Below are 16588 nucleotides of genomic sequence, written 5' to 3'. Positions count from 1 at the left end.
ATGCATCCATGGATGCATTTAGCATTGCTGTGTATGTATCAGTTTGAGGAATCTCCTCTTTTGCCCGGGCTGAAAATGCCAGATCTGTACAGTGACTGCGAGATGCAGAAAGGACACTACTATATGCAGGAAATGGAATGACTTAGATCTGGAGAATACCAGTCGTATTTACATTTCTAGTCTTTCACGAGCATGCTCATTTGTAAGCTCCGGCTTTCTTGCAGGGACGCAGAGAAGCTAAGCTGGTTTCATAAAGCAGAGCTGCTGAAGCAGGTAACTCGGCACGCCCAGCAGACCTCCCCGCTGCCTCTGCAGCTTATGCCCCTCACACTCCCTACGTCGTCCTCCTGCCCGCATCATCTCCTCACACCTCTCGTGCACACAAGCCCCATGGTGGGGTGTGGGGCCACCCACACCCCCCCGCCATCCTCCTGCTCCTTCTACAGCCCTTATGCTTTTCCAAAAGATATGTCAGCTCCCAGTGTTTTCAGTCACACTGACCATTCCCGCCCCAGAAAATATGCCCGTTTCTGACCAGACACATACCTCCACCTTCCTCTTCTCTAAAGGGATGGATGAATTGCGCCAACTCATGACCCCTGTTCTCCCAGGAGGGAGCTCAATCTGTTATGAAATGGGGCAATCTCTGGGACAGCCACTGTTGCCTTTTCCTTTCCTAAAGGCTGACAAAGCTTCAGTGCTCAATGGCAGGAGAGGGACTCACCTACCGTCCTTTGAGAGCCCGTGAATGCAGCCTGCGCAAAATACTTTGCCCCTGAGGGGAGCCTGGAGAAACATCTACACTTTTCCTCTGGTGCACTCATGAGAAGGCAGAAGTCTGAAGACTGCTGCTAAATTTGTCAAAGGACGTATTTTCCAAAGGACTTCTAACTCAGGCAAATTATCCAATTTATTTGCAAATTATTTGAAAATCCATCCTCTACTCAAAAGAGTAAGTGCTATAATTCTGGAAGAGATCCTTTGCATCTGCAGCAGTCACTCACCACCTTCTTCAAGCGCAAAGAAGCATCGTAATTCTCTGCAGCACCCCCATCATGCAAAACACACCCGCTTGGTATGAATTTTCCCAGCATTGCAAGCGTAAGTTGTCCTTGAGTCATCCAGAACCGACGGGCTTCAGATGGAAACGGAGGGGTAGCTCAGCTGTGAGGACAGGGAAACTGCTGCTGATGGAGCTTCTCAGTGTGGTTGAGGGCCTCCTGGGAGGGTGGGAAGAATTAGTAGGAGGTGTTTCTGGGTGGGAAAAATGATAGCACAGAGTTTGCTTTAGAAATCATACGTACCTCAACCCACAGGCCACATACCATGATGGGGGAAATACAGGAGGCAGCTGAGGTGTCACAACAGACGTCCCCCAAGCATCAGCTGCCCCACGGTCCCCTAGGTGGCTTAGAAGAGCTGGGACCTGTGTTTTGTGGGTCACAGAGCAGCATGGGGTCCCAGGCAGCACATGGGGTTTGGACTGACTGAATTTCCACAACTTCCCACAAAGGACATTGCTGTTAGGAGTCATCCTAGCCCATGTGGTCAAAGGCAATCATCATACATGATATATGTGTAATCATCAGCTATAACAAGGGGAAAGACTTTCTTATCTGGACCTGTACTTTGTGGGAACTCTTTTTCCAAGCAAATGGGAGCTTCTCATCAGCAATGCCAGCAACTCAAAGCAAGGGTGACAGTCCTTCCCCGTGCAACTGAAGGTCTCTCATGACCCCGAAGAGGCGATACTGCAAAAAAGGCTTCAGAGAGGAGTCAGTGCAGTTCCAAGTTTAGCTTATCCTGTTGCCAGCTGCTTGAAATATTTTGGTGCTGGACCAATGTCTGAAGCGAAGGACGAGGAAAGATGATTATGCAAGGAGAAACGAAGTCTTTTGGTGCTGTTGCTGTGGGGAGAGGGAGGTTGTGGCTACCGTTTTGAGGAGTGTGCCTCACAATTCAGAGAAGTGAGAAACAATGTGGCAACCGCATGTACATTCGAAGACGGTCTGATAAAACTCCAATCCATGTTCAGAAGCAGATACAGGTGCGAGGCAGATCCGGGGGAGGGATGGGAACTCGGAGGAGTAGTCCCACCACCTTCACACCCCTTTGTATGAGATCCGTGGTGTCCTCCCACTCAAGAAAAAAGGATGCACAGGGCCGGTACCAGGTGAGCTTTGGCCTGTGGCCTCCAGGCTGGGCCCCATTTGCCTCTTGCCCCTTCGCTAGCTGTTCATTGACGAGGCTGTCGCAGCACTTTGCAAACAGGCGGTGCGGAGCCCTGCCCAGCTCGTGCGGTGGGTCACCAGATAAGGTTGGCTGATAGTGGCTCTTTATATCTTCACCCTGACTGGCACCACCTCTGTGAGCTTCACAAGACCCATTGTCCAGGAACATAAAGAGTGGCCCTAACCTTCCCCTTAGGTACCAAATCAGATAGCATTTCTTTTCTTTTGCTTTCAGCAGGTTTTCTAATTATTAACCATGCAGAAGAGCTTTGGGTTTACCGCACGGTTTACTGCGGAGCACCTTGCTTGGGGAAGGTGCTCTGCACAAGCCTAGGGGCTTGTTTGCTCCTTGGCGTCCCTGTGAGATAAGAAAGACATCAAACAATGGGAACCCAATAATCTTCCTTTTTTTGTTTGTCGCGAATGAGTAATGAGCTATTTCATCTTCGCTCCAGATCTATGCAGAAACGATAGGTACACATCATGCAATGTAAAAGACATGGATTTAACCCCTTGGCCCAACAACGCACAGCTAATACCATGTACCTTAGAAATGTGCTGTGGTAGCAGAGGGAAGTATTTTTTAAAAATCTACCTTTGATTAGGGACATACATTTTTGGAGTGACGGCCTTCCAGAAATACAGCGTTACACAAGCTCTCATCATCCGAACCAGCATCCTGGAGTAGCTAATTTTTCTCTCTCAAGGTCATTTTGTTATTATGCAATTGCACAAGCAAGGGGTAAAAATACGAAGAAGGTTTCGACGCACTCCCAGGAGCCCAGGGCCTTTAGGACTGCCCGTTTAAGTGCATGTGCTTGAAACATTCCCCACACTTTCTCTCAATTTGCCCATTTTTTGTGCAGGCCTCGTGCAGTCTGGGGCACAGAAATGCCACCCAGCCCTGTGCAACGGGTGCCTTGGGATCCCGCTCTCCCTGCACCAGGCTGGAGCTGTGCGAGGAGGACACTGTGCAAACACCCGAGCCTCCTTACCACCCATCCATCACACAGGGCATCTTCTTCCATCCCACCCTGAGCAGCCATAGCCAGAAACCCCTTTGCCAGGCCAGCCTGACAGTCCTTCCAGCCCAGTCTTCCTTCTCCAGCACTGCCCAGTACAGCAGAGTCTCCGTGCCATTGGGATCAGCATAGGTTAGGGGCAGTGGCACCCCGGGTGACAGGCAGCGCTCGCTCATGCCCCCCTGACTCACCCCAAGTGCCGGCAGGAATATATATGTTCGGATTAATAACGGTGCCGAAACAGCGATGATTTTCCAGAGCCCTCCAGAGCTGACTCACAGGACAGAGCTGAGCCAGAGATGACAGGGGGATACAAATCTAGGCCCTGATAAGCTTCTCCATCAATTATCTATTTATTTCGTGCACCATCTTCTCTTTCTGCCTGTTGGCAATGAGGAGAATTCATAAATGACGGTAATAAATGTGAAATGACAGCTAATCTTAATTGACCAAAGCTTCCCTCAAAAGCCTGGGTCATGTTGGATGTAATACATTCTAAACACAAAAATATAAGCCAGGAAATTACACTGGCGGTTTTACGTGCCTTTAATCAGCAGGTTTTATGCTGCCAAGCAACAAAATCTAGGTGGGGTCTGGCTGTGAGGGGGATTTTTTCCTCAAAACGGGAATGCTGCAGTTCAGCGCCCTCACGTTGCGTTTCTGTCCCGCCACCTCTGCCTCCCAAACCTGCAGATTTGGGCTCCGAAGTGGCACCGTTGGGTAGGGGTTTATTTTCTGCCCAATCCAACCTCATCTCTCTGGACATCCACCACCTGCTCGGTGCAGCCACCGCGCTGAGACGCAGCTGAGATGTCCCCGGGGAGAGCCCTGTATTTTGCTGCTGAGATTTTACTTTGGTGGGTTACATATTTTCCCTCCACCTATAATGCACCACAGAGTGTTGTTTTTCCAAGAAAACATTTTTCCTGTCAGGAAATGGGTGTTGATAGCAAAACATCCCCTTGAGCCCCATCAGCTTCAGCACATTTCTCTCTGGAAACCGGCATGGAATGCCCAGGGGCTTTTTGGGGCTGGAGGCAAGGAGAAAGCCAGGCATGGTCCCTGCTTTTTCTTTCAGGACGGGCAGGCAGTGCTTAGTGCACCCCTGGCAGATGTCTCCTCCCATGGGAAGGTGTTCAAAAGCCGAAATATTTTCCAGTGCTCCCCGTGGGAGCCGTGCACCAGGGACCCAGGGCTGCGGCGGCTGCTGCCGCTCCCAGCTTGGGCTCACGACGCCTTCTCACTCCCCAGATTTCTTGGCTGAGTGGGCAGGACCCGGTATTCTGGGGCTGGGACACATGAAGGATGAGGGCCAAAGAAGAAGGGAAGGTGAAGAGGGAAACCTGCAGACAACAGTGTTTTTTGCTGTCCTGACAGGCTGCTCCTGCTTGGGGTTTCTTTGCCCCCTCCCCAGTGTGGGTAGGTCTCCTCCCCACCACCTTCCCCGCCTGCCATGCCAGCTCGGCTGGAGTTGTACTGCGGCACTGTCGTGAGAGCATCCCCGAGACTTCAGAACCTCCTCCTCCTCTTGGCAGAATGACTTGCAGGTTTTCCGAAAACTGGCAGGCAGCCTGGGTGCTTTACCGTGGGAAGAGAGTTAACCCCTTCCCTGCTTTTCTCCTTCTCTCCCGTTCCTCTGTCCCAGAGCTTCGTCCTGCTGGTTTGACTGGAAACTGGCTGGGAGGAAGGAGAGAGGACAAAATATTTTACTGTTAAAACCATTTAGCCCTCACGGCTCTGCGGCTCGGGGTGATGGGAACGCAGCCTTGCACTGAGAGCCTGAGCTTTCAGACGTCTGAGGCCACAAGATACAATCACTGGCATGTGATTTTTGAAAGGGGCAGTTCTTGAGGATTTGGGGGTTGGTTGGGGGGGGGGGAATGAAAGATTTAGAAGTGGGAAGAAAATATTTATCCTTCAGGCGCTGCAGGGAGGAGCTGGCAGTGGCTCAAAAGGCTCCCAGCCCCAAAGGAATATCTGAAAGTTTTCTTATTTTCGAGCTTTGCGTAAGAGCAATCTGCAGGAATCACTCAGCAGGGATCCGGGACGCCCGCCTCCTCTTCCTAGCTTTGCCTTAGGCTTGTGGCATGATCTTCAAAAACACCCGATTTTGTGGTTAATTTTCAGACACATTCCTTTTTTTTTTCCACAGGAAGCTTTGCAGGTACAAAAAACTTTGGAGATTAATGTGCTGCAGCTGCAAACCCAGCTATCCACCGGGCTCCCCAGTTTGCACCCAGTTAACGCGGGACCCCGGGGTGCTGTCTCCATCCCCCTCTGTCCCTGGGCTTCTCCACGCACCCCACCTCCCCGGGGCACCCCTGTCCCTGTGCTACTGCTCGGGTGGGAATAACCACCCTTCGCCTCGGCAGAGGCTGGCTGGGACGGCCTGGGGATTTGTGGTGGGAGAGGTGAGGGCTGAGGCGGAGGAAGGCTAAGGGGCTGCTGCAGTGAAGGGATCCAGCCCGCTAAGCTGGGCTTTAAACTTCTTCCTTCTTCTTTTGCAGACATGATTCCCACTCATGCGGTGTCATTGCTTCAGATTATTGGGAGATAAATTTAGAATAGATCTGAAAAGTAATTTAGAGACCTAAAAATAGCTCTCTGTGAGCCTGTCTATCTGGAGACTGTAAAACCAGAAGGAAGGAGAAAGAATGACTAGGGGGAAGGGAGAAATGGGAATAAACAATTATTCGAGGGGGAAGCCACCCTAGAGAGAGATCCTGAGCACACGTGTGCCTGATTGCTGGGATTAGAAGCTGGACAGCAAGCTATGTTCACTTGTCCCTGCACGCATTGAGAAAACATGGCCAGCTATTTTGATATTAAAATTGAGAGACGCTATTTCATGTTACCGTGGGTAGAGCCCCAGTCGGGGGCATCACCAGTGCCCGTAGCCCAGCAGGACGTGATCCCTGACCCTCTTTCTTTCTTTTCCTTATAAAGTTGTGGGAAACACCGTTTGCCCTGGGTGCTGAACCAGTTGCGGAGCTGGCAGGAATCAAATAGCAAAGGGGATTTTTTTTCAGGTGTTTTGGAAAGCTGGATAAACACAACTTTGGGAAGCTGGATAAACACAACTTGGCCAGTGATGGGGGTTTGCCGTAGCAGGGTTGGACCTGGGGACCATTGATAGCCCCCAGCATGGTGAGCCTGGTCCGGGATGCCACCAGGAAATCCAGCCAGGAGAAGAAGGACATGGGGATGGAGACAAACAACAGCCTATGAGCAAGGTGTCCATGCTGGGGGGAAGCCACCCGCAGCAGAAGGCAGGCAGACCTGCAGCGTGGTACAGGCAGGACCAGGTGCCCCAGTCAGAGCTGAAACAGGTCTCCTGGTCCCCCGTGAGAGAACAACCCCACAGGATCAGGGTACTCGACCCCCATCACAGCACCAGACCCCCTGGGAGGAGCGCGGCAGCCCTGGGGGGGGCATGAGGAGGGGGCAGCGGGGGCTGCAGATGTTTCCTGCGTGCTGAACACGAGCTTCAGAGAGGAGATAAATGTCGGCGCTGTGAACTAAGCCGTATCACGCCTTGCTTTTATAACATCTTCTTTTTAATATCCTGTTGAGACCAACAGCCCGTGCACGTGTGCTGGGGGGACCTGCTGAGCAGCTGAGCGCCTTAGAGCATCTCAGCCTGAAAGAGGCTCAAATGTTCCCCCAAAGGGACCTCATTTGAAGGTTCCCCATTTGAACCTCTTTCAGGCTGAGGTGCTCTAAGAAATCCACTATCACAGCAAGTGCTGGGTTGCCAAATCGCTCCTGTCTCAACCTTGGCTCCCTCAGGGGCAACAGAGAGACGTGACATAGCCACAGGGTCTGGATCAGGCACCTTGTTTCGGCAGAGACAGACCGTGGAGGGTAGGGATCGCAGTGGGACAGGGAGGTGATGTTACAAGTGCTGGGATGGTCAGTGCTGACTGACAGGATGCCACAGACCTCTCCCACGCGAACTTTTCGAATGCCACCTGGGCACTCCAATGCTTTTGCATGAATACAGGCATTGGGTGGGTGAAACATGGCTTCACGTGTGATGACATTGCTGGCCACCACGAGTCTGGGTCCTAAAAAAGCTCCTGGCTGCAGCAACATCACCTCTCCTTTGGCATCTCCCATCAAAAGAAGAGGTGATGTTGCTGCAGCCTGAGGTGTTTCTCCTTCCCTCCTCAGCACAAATCTCTCTTTCTGGAGGATGTTGTTAAACAACTGGCAGCACATGGGAGCAAGGAGGCAGAAAGCAAGAACCTCTTTTTTACTTACACCCGAGTCCCCTGATGACCGATGCCCAGGACACAGTGGCAGGTCTTTTTTCCCCTTGAACTGTGAATTGCACCCTGTTTCTGTAACAGGCGCTTTCAGGGTGGACATGTCCTCCCTCATGTGGTCTGTCACCACAATCCCACCTCTGATCGGATGGAGGGGCACAGGGGACGGTGCGGGTGTGGGCCGGGGTGTCCCCTCTTCTCGCACCATCAGCACCCAGACCGAGAAGGCAGGTGCCCAGCAGCCATGCCCAGCAGCAGAACACCCACGTGGGCTTGGCCGTGGCAATAATCCCCCTAAACTGTGGGGTGAGCTTTCAGCCTCACAGGCTTGCCCCAGCCCTTCGGTATCCCGGCCAGCCCCATGCTCCAGTCGCGGTGGGGCCAGATCCTCCTCCCTGCCATGGGCTGGTCACTGTCCTGGCTGCGGGAGCCCAGGTGAGGGAAGGAGCCTCACCTTGCCCCAGCTCCCATCATCACCAGTCCCACCAGTAAGGTCTGGTAAACAGTCCCTTCCCCTCAGCAGAAGCTGGCGCAGCCCCAGTTGCCCCAGTGAGGGACGGGGCTGACTGGGAACAGAAATGGGGGCACCCCCTACTCCCCTGTCCCCGGCTATCCACATCAGGTGCTACCTTGGTGCCTTTCTCAGAAACAAAACCCCCACCCTTTTAATAAAACGTGTGGCTCAGACCACGGGTTTCTGTCCCTGTGGGGACAATGTGTTTTTGCAGGACACGCTAAGCCTTTTGCCCAACGGTCCTTGGGCTTTGGGTTCCTGCAGCCCACACCCGCAGGGAGGGTCCCTGAGGGGGGACAGCGGGGTCTGTCCTCACCAGGGCAGCAGGAGCCTCCTGTGTCGTTCTGTCCTAGCAGTGACATGCAGTGGCAGCACGACGCAGCGGAGCCTGGGGGATCCCTTGCGCTCGGCCCAAGCTGCTGCTGCCCAACAGGATTCTGCAACCGCATCCTCAATTTTTTTCACTAATTGGGCCAATGTTATCTCGATAATGAGCTCTGCTCTTCTTTAGTATGGGCGTTGTTTCCTTCCAGCTCCTTTTTGTTGCGTCTCTGCACGCACAGACGCAAGCCTACTACAGAATCTCACGCGGGGACGCGGCTGAGCGGCAGTGAAGCCACCACGGCTCGTCCTCGGGCAGGGCCAGCCACGGGCTGCTACGTCTCCCGGGGTGTATCCAGGCTGGCACAGGCTGGGGGACCCCGGCTGCCGCTCCCGCACCCTGCACCCCACACAGCCCCCCACCATCTCCCTGTCTCTGGGGGGTCCCGGCACCGGCCGGTGACAGAGGCGCTGGGACAAGGGGAGTTTCTCAGGCTGGCGGGGCCCAGCACCGGTTCGGCCCCGGCAGAGCGTGCCCGTGGCCATGCCCCAGCGCATACTTGTGCACCACTTACCTGCTGCTGCCTGCAGATCAAGTAGCTAATGTCTCAGCAGCCCCATTTAAACCCGCAATCAAATTACAGGCACAAAATTAGAAGCCAGACTGGAGCCACTTCAAAAGTTGCCCCTTATTTAATAATTCTGTCGCAGTTATTTTTCCTCTTATCACCATTTATTCTCATTCTGAGGCCGGTCTGTAATATCAGAGGAGGTTCATTTGCGCTCCCTCTCCTCTTTCCAATGTCTAGTCTTTCTGCGTGGGTTTCATTTCTGCCATGTGAAAAGACATTAGGATAAATACAACAATGCTGCAGTACTACAGAGGTCTACATTAACGGGACCGCCTCACCCTCACCCCTTCCACGATCCTCCCTTTTCTGTATGGAAGGGGTGAATCAAATAAACAAAATTCCTATTTCACCCCTGCCTGTACCTATAGGTATCAATCTGTCAGGCGTGGAAGAAGAAATCGCAGTGCAGGGGAAAAAATAAGCACAGCTTCTCACTAACCCTTTAGCATCTAAGTCAAAACTATTTTTAGATCCCTTTTAAAATCAAATCTGCAGCCATTCTATGACAGACTAACAGTGCTGTGTGGCTAACAGTCTTTATTCCCCAAACAACTGCTGAAATCTGCCAGCTTTTTAAAAAATAGAACAGTTTCTGCAATTTTTTAGTGACAGCTGCCTCTGTGGCACACCGGAACTCTTGTTTTCTACGAAGAAGGCACGACCCTAACTCCTGGTTGGTACCGACTCGGCCATTTGGCGTCAGGAACGACGGCAGGTACCGCACAGCCTGGGAGCTGCTCCGGGATGACGTGGAGTCCCAGCACGGCCTGATCCTGCCGTGCAGAACAGCGAGTTCCCCACCAGCACGGGGGCTGGAGCAGCGGGGATCTCCATGAAGGAAAGCGTTGGGATCTGTGGCCAGGGAGAGGCGTTCCTGACCAGGGGACGTGCCGCATGCCGGGCCTCTCGCAGGGCACAGCGAGTGGCTGGAAGCCGGGCGGGAGTCAGTGCGGGGCAATGAGCTGGTCGCCAGGTTGTCTGCTTGGCTTTCTCTGCGCCTTATCTGCACGCGCTGCTACCCTGCAAAGTTTCTTTACAGAAGCAGTTGCATATTTCTGAGGGTTTCAGCTGCCAGAGGGCTAACTGCCGGCAGATCGCTTGGACAGAGGTGTTTAAGATGCCCAGGAGGCTGCAAGGTTTCATCCTGCAGCTCAGGGCAGCTGGACACAGGGAATGAAACTGCGAGCTGGGGGCGTGCAGCAAGGAGAGATGACAGCAGCACAGAACGCAGGGCCTGCAAGGCTGGAGAGAAGCCAGAGCCAAGGGCTGGATGGGGCTCACCATCCCACCGCTCTCAGGAGTCATCATGCTGGTCCTTCTCCCCCATATCCCACTACCAGCGTCTTCCGCCTGCACACCCTCGCTAAGCGGTGTTCGCAGAATGGTTATTTCCCTCAACCTTGCAGTTATCAAAGCGTCTACTGGGGGCACTCAGGAGGCAAAGCTGGCCACCGGCACGCAGTCAAACACAGGGGCTCGGCGTCCAGCAGGACGAGCTGAGGGAGATCGATCTCACTCCCGGCAGGCACCGAGGACATGAGCCTGGGGTAAACATGAGCAATAATCCCCTTTTCAGAGGGGCGTTCCAGCCGGGGGATTTGCATCCACTGAGCTGTTCAGCCTCTGTTTTAGATTTGAGCCCTGAGTGAATGCAAATGTCTTTAAATAACACCAAAGCAGAAAGGCTCCCGGGTATCAGGCAAGCGTTCGAACACCACGAAGCTGCAAAGGAAGTGACAGCCGCACCTTGCTCCACACGCCGCTCCAGTCATTTACACATCAAGTAGGTGAATTCAAGAGCGCAGAAATAGACCTGTAAATATATGGAGATCCTGCTTTTGCAGTCGTTCATTTTCAAGCACATCTCCTTCTCAGCATGCATTTGGGGTCACACTCCACCTCACAGCCCTCACCTCACTTTCCAAAACAAGCTATTTCAGCTTGCTAGCTTCCCTCTACAAGCCAAGCACAAAGTACAAGTAAGCACCTAACATTTAGCGTTGTCACCACTTTCATCTTGCTGCTAATCACTATCGCAAATTACGCACTTCTCCAAAGACGTCTAAATTCCAGTGATGTATGTTCTCGCTACTCACGTTTCTTATTTTTAAAATATACGTGACAAGTATTTCCGTATTTTATATTTCTACATTCTACTGACCACGTCCAGATCTCAAGGTAGGATATTCCTGCGATTACAACACAAGGCAAACTGGAATAGGGCCAAGGTCCTCCACTCTCGTAAAAGACGGATTTATGATCTTGCTGTACATCTCGATTACTCATCTTACCCCAGCCAGTCCAGCATCCCCCCTACCTCCTGCTTCGCCATCAGCTCGTTTTTGACTTGTGAGAATCCCGTCTCCCACCATTTCCCAAGCGCTGCAGGAGACAGCCATTCTTTACATGTTTCCCATCCGAGTACCAGTCTGAGACAAGGGAGCCCAGCTTGTGAAACGGCACTTGCATGCAGAGGACAAGCTTCAGCCAAAGCAGGGTACCAAAACTCCACAGTGCCCCAAACAGCGCAGATCCAAGTTCTCTGGCCAGACCTCCCTCCAGCTGGTGCTGCAGGCACCCTCCTCACCTCGGTGAGCCGTGTTCTTGTGGGGCAGCCCAAGCAAAGCTGAACAGAAGTGAGCTCGGAGACGTAAACGCTAGCTTGCTGCCCAGCTCCAGCACCCAGAGAGAAGCTACAGCTACAACAAAGATTCAGTGTTTCAGGGACACAACGAGGAATCAGTTACACGAGAAGATACTTCAGTTTAGCACCGAATTGGCTTACAGATGCTGGCTGCCTGGGGCTTGGTCGCCTCCTCGCACGCGCTCCTTCGGCAGCAGGCTGCCTTCTGCTCCAGCCCAGAAATTCACACCTACCCCAGGTGCATCAGCCAGGTTCCTCTCTCTCCTTGTTCACCAGCCCTTGCTCTCCCCGTGCCCTAGGCACGTCAAACCCTTCCCTCTCCATTTTCCTTATCCTTACCCAGAGCTGATCCAGCTCTTGAAGCAAACCTTCACACTCCGCCGCTCCTCAGCTGAGTTGTGCCGCTTTCAGCTTGGGTGCGCTGCCGTGCTTAAAGATCACGGGATGGGCTGATGGTGAACCGACCAATGGAGAAGAACCCAACAAAATGACAGATACGTGGAGGAGCCCCAAGGAATTACCCATTTAAACAGCAGCTGACTAAAATCCTCGGGCTCCTGGAGGCTCACGTTTTAATGAACACTAGCAAAACAGGCATTCCTGAACATGTCTGCCTATACAGTGATTCCAGATGGTTTTTTTTGTATTTAATCTTGTCTTAGTCACAGTCAAAAAGCTGAGTAACTGTGCTCTGGAAGGGCTGGGATTTGAGGGACCAGAATGGCCCACAGAGAGTGTTTCAGAGACTGTCATGTCAGTTCCATGCGAACAGGTGTAGCAACCTTAAAAAGATAAGGTTTAAAAAGAAATGCCAGCATTGGTTTAATCCCAGTGAAACCAGATGACAGCATTTCTCCTGTTTGAACTCATTTTTCCAAGTTCAACGCCTACGAATTCACATTCTCCATTTCCATTTCACAATCAGATACAAACGGGGACCTTCTTGTGATGGTTGTGAATGTTTTATTAGAGTCTTATCAATAAATTACTTCCCTGAAAATCAGTTTTTCAGAACTAAAATCTAATCTGGCAGGGTTCAATAAGTAACAAGATGAACCCAGCCATGCAAACAAATTACCAAGTTACTTTAATAAAATTTTATCACAGCAACCTCAGGAAGAAGAGCGTGTCCTGGAGACTTAGACAGTTAATCTTGGATTTTTATTAGTATTTTGGATTCTTTTTGTTACGCCCTAGCCTCTGGTACACAGCTGTCTTCATTTTGATGCTAGAACGGGATAGATCTTTAGGTGCCTTTAGGCCTGTGATTCTTGTCTTATTTTATAGCGCTGTAATAAAAATAGCACCATGAGTGCTCAGTGCTCACTGCAGTATGTTTAAGCAACTGGTCACTGCACTGAAACAGAACTTCTAGAGAAACGGAGCTTATTCCTAGACAGTAATTGCTCACAAAAGGTCTAGCTCCCAAGTCTTTTCAGTATATGCCATCCATTTCCTGTTCAGCGCCTCTTACGATGTTTATGAAAGTAACTTTATTGGGTTATGGTGCACACAGTAGCATATTCAGAACTCCATCTTGACCTTCACAGCAGTATCTAATACTGCCTGGAAGATAACCAACAAACATTTTCTTTGTATATGAAATCAGCATTCTGAGCTTGCAGCTACTTGTTGGCAAATGCTTACCAGTTTCAGTTAAATAGAAGAAAACCTAAGAACATTGAGACATCTGAAAACAAGCATTACCATATTTTTAATGTGCTTTGCATGGTTTAACTCGACTTATTAATTACTTTTGATTTCCAGGGCTTAATTACACACAATTGTTACAAAAGCTTGTCTTCACATTAATCAAACATAACATTTAAGATTTTTTTTTTATTGTGCAAACTTCAGCAGTAAGTCTGATCAGTACAATAAGCTGAAAAAGCAAGGGATATTTAAAACAATCTTCACTTTCAGTGTGCAATTTTTATCCCTACTTCCATCTTTTGATGTGGAATCTAGAATTCCCATCAGTAAGTGCTATCCGAAAATACCAATAGTTTGTTTCACCTTCTGTTATTTGGAGGAGACCTAGACTACGTTTTTGCATTAGGTTTTTACACACAATTAAAACAGCTGTTTAAGTTAATACAAATTAGACACTGAAAAGGGTGAAAAAATACATACCGAAGGCATCCACCTAAATGGTGGCATGACCGATAATTTATAGCTTATATTCAAAAATATAACTGAAATTCTGATATTCCATTTTGAACTCAAGATTTTAGCAAATAATGCAAAATTATGTTTAAAAAGTCTAGCATCTGCTAATGGAAAGAGTAATTTAATTCAATAGTTACTTTTAATTAAAATCTTTAGCTTTTTAGATATTAAGTGCTATCAGTCAAGGCAGTCACAAAGACTGTTTGATGTTTACATAACACCATATAGATAAATATCTCTTTCAGAAAGAGAGAGATTATGTTCGTCTGGGAACATGATCAGAGTATTTCCTGAATATTTTATGTATCTTTGCCTTCCACATCATAAATATGTGCATTTCCTTAATTTGAGAAAAAATGCACAGAATACCGTTCTAGCTTTAAGATGATGCTATCATTAAGTCAAATTCTCTATGTATAAAAGTATCAAGAACTTTTCAGTAGTCAATTCAATATTCAAAAGCAGATCAATAGCTTTATGTAAACTTGTTAAAAAAAAAACCACCACATAATTTGGCTTTAAAGTGACAAAGTATTTTGCTTAATATAATTTACTAAGCATGTGAAGAACTAATGTCAAAATACGATTTCAAAAAGATGCAGAGACTGGATTATCTCTGATATTGAAATACTCAATTAAAATACATAATTATATAAAGAATCTCCAAAACATATAATTATAATTTGTTACAGTGGTATTGCTCATTCCAGTAATAATCCTTCCTATAAGGAGGCTGCATGTTAACTAAAATACACTAACCTGTTGTAGTTCCCAGTTAGAGAACTTCAATATTCTTCCTCTGCCTCTCCTCTGTCCTAAATTTACTAGAAAGTGGACTAGGTTTTCTGACCAAAGAAAAGCAAATTATGCTCGCTATCCAGATGGCCACTCCCTAGCCCTAACCAAAACGTTGTCAACTCCTCTACAATTGTTCGGTTTAGATGAGTAACAAATCTTGTAGTAAAGTGTTAAAAATACATGGTAACTAATAAGCCATCTTCTGTATTTTAAATCTACATATCAAAACATTTACGGAAGCATGAGTGCTGGTGACATCATCGACTCTTACAAACTGAGCCTCATGTAAAAGTTGCACAGATAGAAAAAGATGTCTTGAGATAAATGGAAGTAAAATCCAACAGAAGCAAGATTTCCTAATCTTGAGCCCAAATTCCATACAAACTGACACACACATTTCAGTAGATAGACACTGCTCATTGTTTTGGCCCTGTCCCTCTCCCAAAATCAGCTTCCTAAGCTGTTATCACTCCAAAAAAAACCCCAAACCCCCAACCTCTTACTACATTGTATACGGACTTCTGGATTCCAAAAATAAAATATATAAGCAATTTCATATTCTTGCTATGAAACATCAACTAAAAAATACTAACGTTTATAAAGAAACCGAACTGCATTTTATACATTGTACCTGTATCGATACAGTTCTGTGTCAGAATTCAGCATTTTTAGAGTTCATGTGCAAAATTCAATTAAAATTTGAATAAAATTCCAGTTTAAAAAGTTACATGTAATTTCACATATGACAGGCCAACAATCTAAAGACCAATCTCAAACAAAGCTGTACAAAGTTTGCTTCAAATCTTCCTACCACCCCTCCCCCAAAAAGGCACTCAGTGGTTTAAGTGTGCAAATAGCTTCTTAGAAGAAACTGTGTGCAAACAGAGCCTGTTCCATCAGCTCTGCATTCTTTAGTGATTAGGAAAGGGAGTATTGCTATTAAATGCTATCTACGGTATGACTTTCCAAAGAACAGAAGACCGTCAGTCCACAGAATCACAGATGTCTTTCACTTTCTGATTGAAGTCTTCAGGTTGATCGGCATACACATAATGACCGGCACCAAGGATAGCCTAGAGGGTAAAGGTGAAGAAACAGGTCAAAATCACAAGAATGTAATAAACAAACAGATAAGTAAACACTGGGATATGTGAAGAACCTGACTTTTACACAGTACCTACTTGATATGTTATTACTTGAAAAGAAAAATTTCAAAACTGGACCAGATCTCTTGCACCCAGCCTGTGCTAATGCAGTTAGCACAACTGTGGTCAGGAGGTCGTATCATACAGCCTAAAAAGGACTGTAAACATAAGGAAAAACAAGCTCGTTTCACCTGCTGGAGGTGAACCTGCTGAAGGAACTTTGCTACACTGGAAGAGAGGGTGAAACTACAGCTTATTCAACTGCACACCTTGTTAGAAAAAAACCCACCATTGAAGCCGACACAAGTCACTGCAAAACAAACTTTGGAGAACATGCTTTACATATCAAACTTCTGATTCATCTTCATCTCCTGCATTCTCCACTCAAATAGTTCTGAGAAGTTGCTCTTTAGTTCTGCAAGTGTTTGCATAAGAGAGAGCATCAAATCATTCATATTCTCCTATTACAAAAGTTCTGTGGAAGAGACTGCAGAAGGTACTAGGATAAATAATTAAGAACTCAGAAGCTTAAATTGCTGGGGACTTTCTAGACTTGTGGAAGTAGATTCCAACCCTCCAAATTAATAACTACTACGTTAAGCAGGGACAAGTAAAATCCAAATCATGCAGCATATTGTGGGGAAACCACCCCATTTGTGACACAGGTTATTTCACAGCAACTATGTAACGAAGTTAAGTGCTTAAGTAACCACACAGAGGGTGGTTACACTGTTTCTACAATTTATCATTCTCTGCCAAAAGTAGTATGAAGCAAGCCATCACCATAGTGTACAGAGAAGGTACTTGACCTATTTTCCTTTGATTTTATAATCAGTCAAAGACT

The 16588-nt window shown here is 48.3% G+C and overlaps 1 protein-coding gene across 2 annotated transcripts in view; it reads right to left on the bottom strand.

The window, feature by feature from the left end:
• Nucleotides 1-12572: 12572 nt before the first annotated feature.
• Nucleotides 12573-16588, bottom strand: part of ABHD5 (abhydrolase domain containing 5, lysophosphatidic acid acyltransferase) — a 29278-nt gene continuing 25262 nt past the window's right edge. For both annotated transcript variants that reach the window (XM_075418931.1, XM_009938079.2), the window contains one exon: nt 12573-15672. In XM_075418931.1, the coding sequence (XP_075275046.1) occupies nt 15583-15672 (90 nt within the window). In that variant the 3' untranslated portion in view covers nt 12573-15582. The remainder of the gene's footprint in view (nt 15673-16588) is intronic.

The sequence above is a fragment of the Opisthocomus hoazin genome, chromosome 4 (assembly GCF_030867145.1).
Source record: "Opisthocomus hoazin isolate bOpiHoa1 chromosome 4, bOpiHoa1.hap1, whole genome shotgun sequence".
Classification (NCBI taxonomy): Eukaryota; Metazoa; Chordata; class Aves; order Opisthocomiformes; family Opisthocomidae; genus Opisthocomus; species Opisthocomus hoazin.
This window is presented reverse-complemented; position numbering and strand designations above follow the sequence as displayed.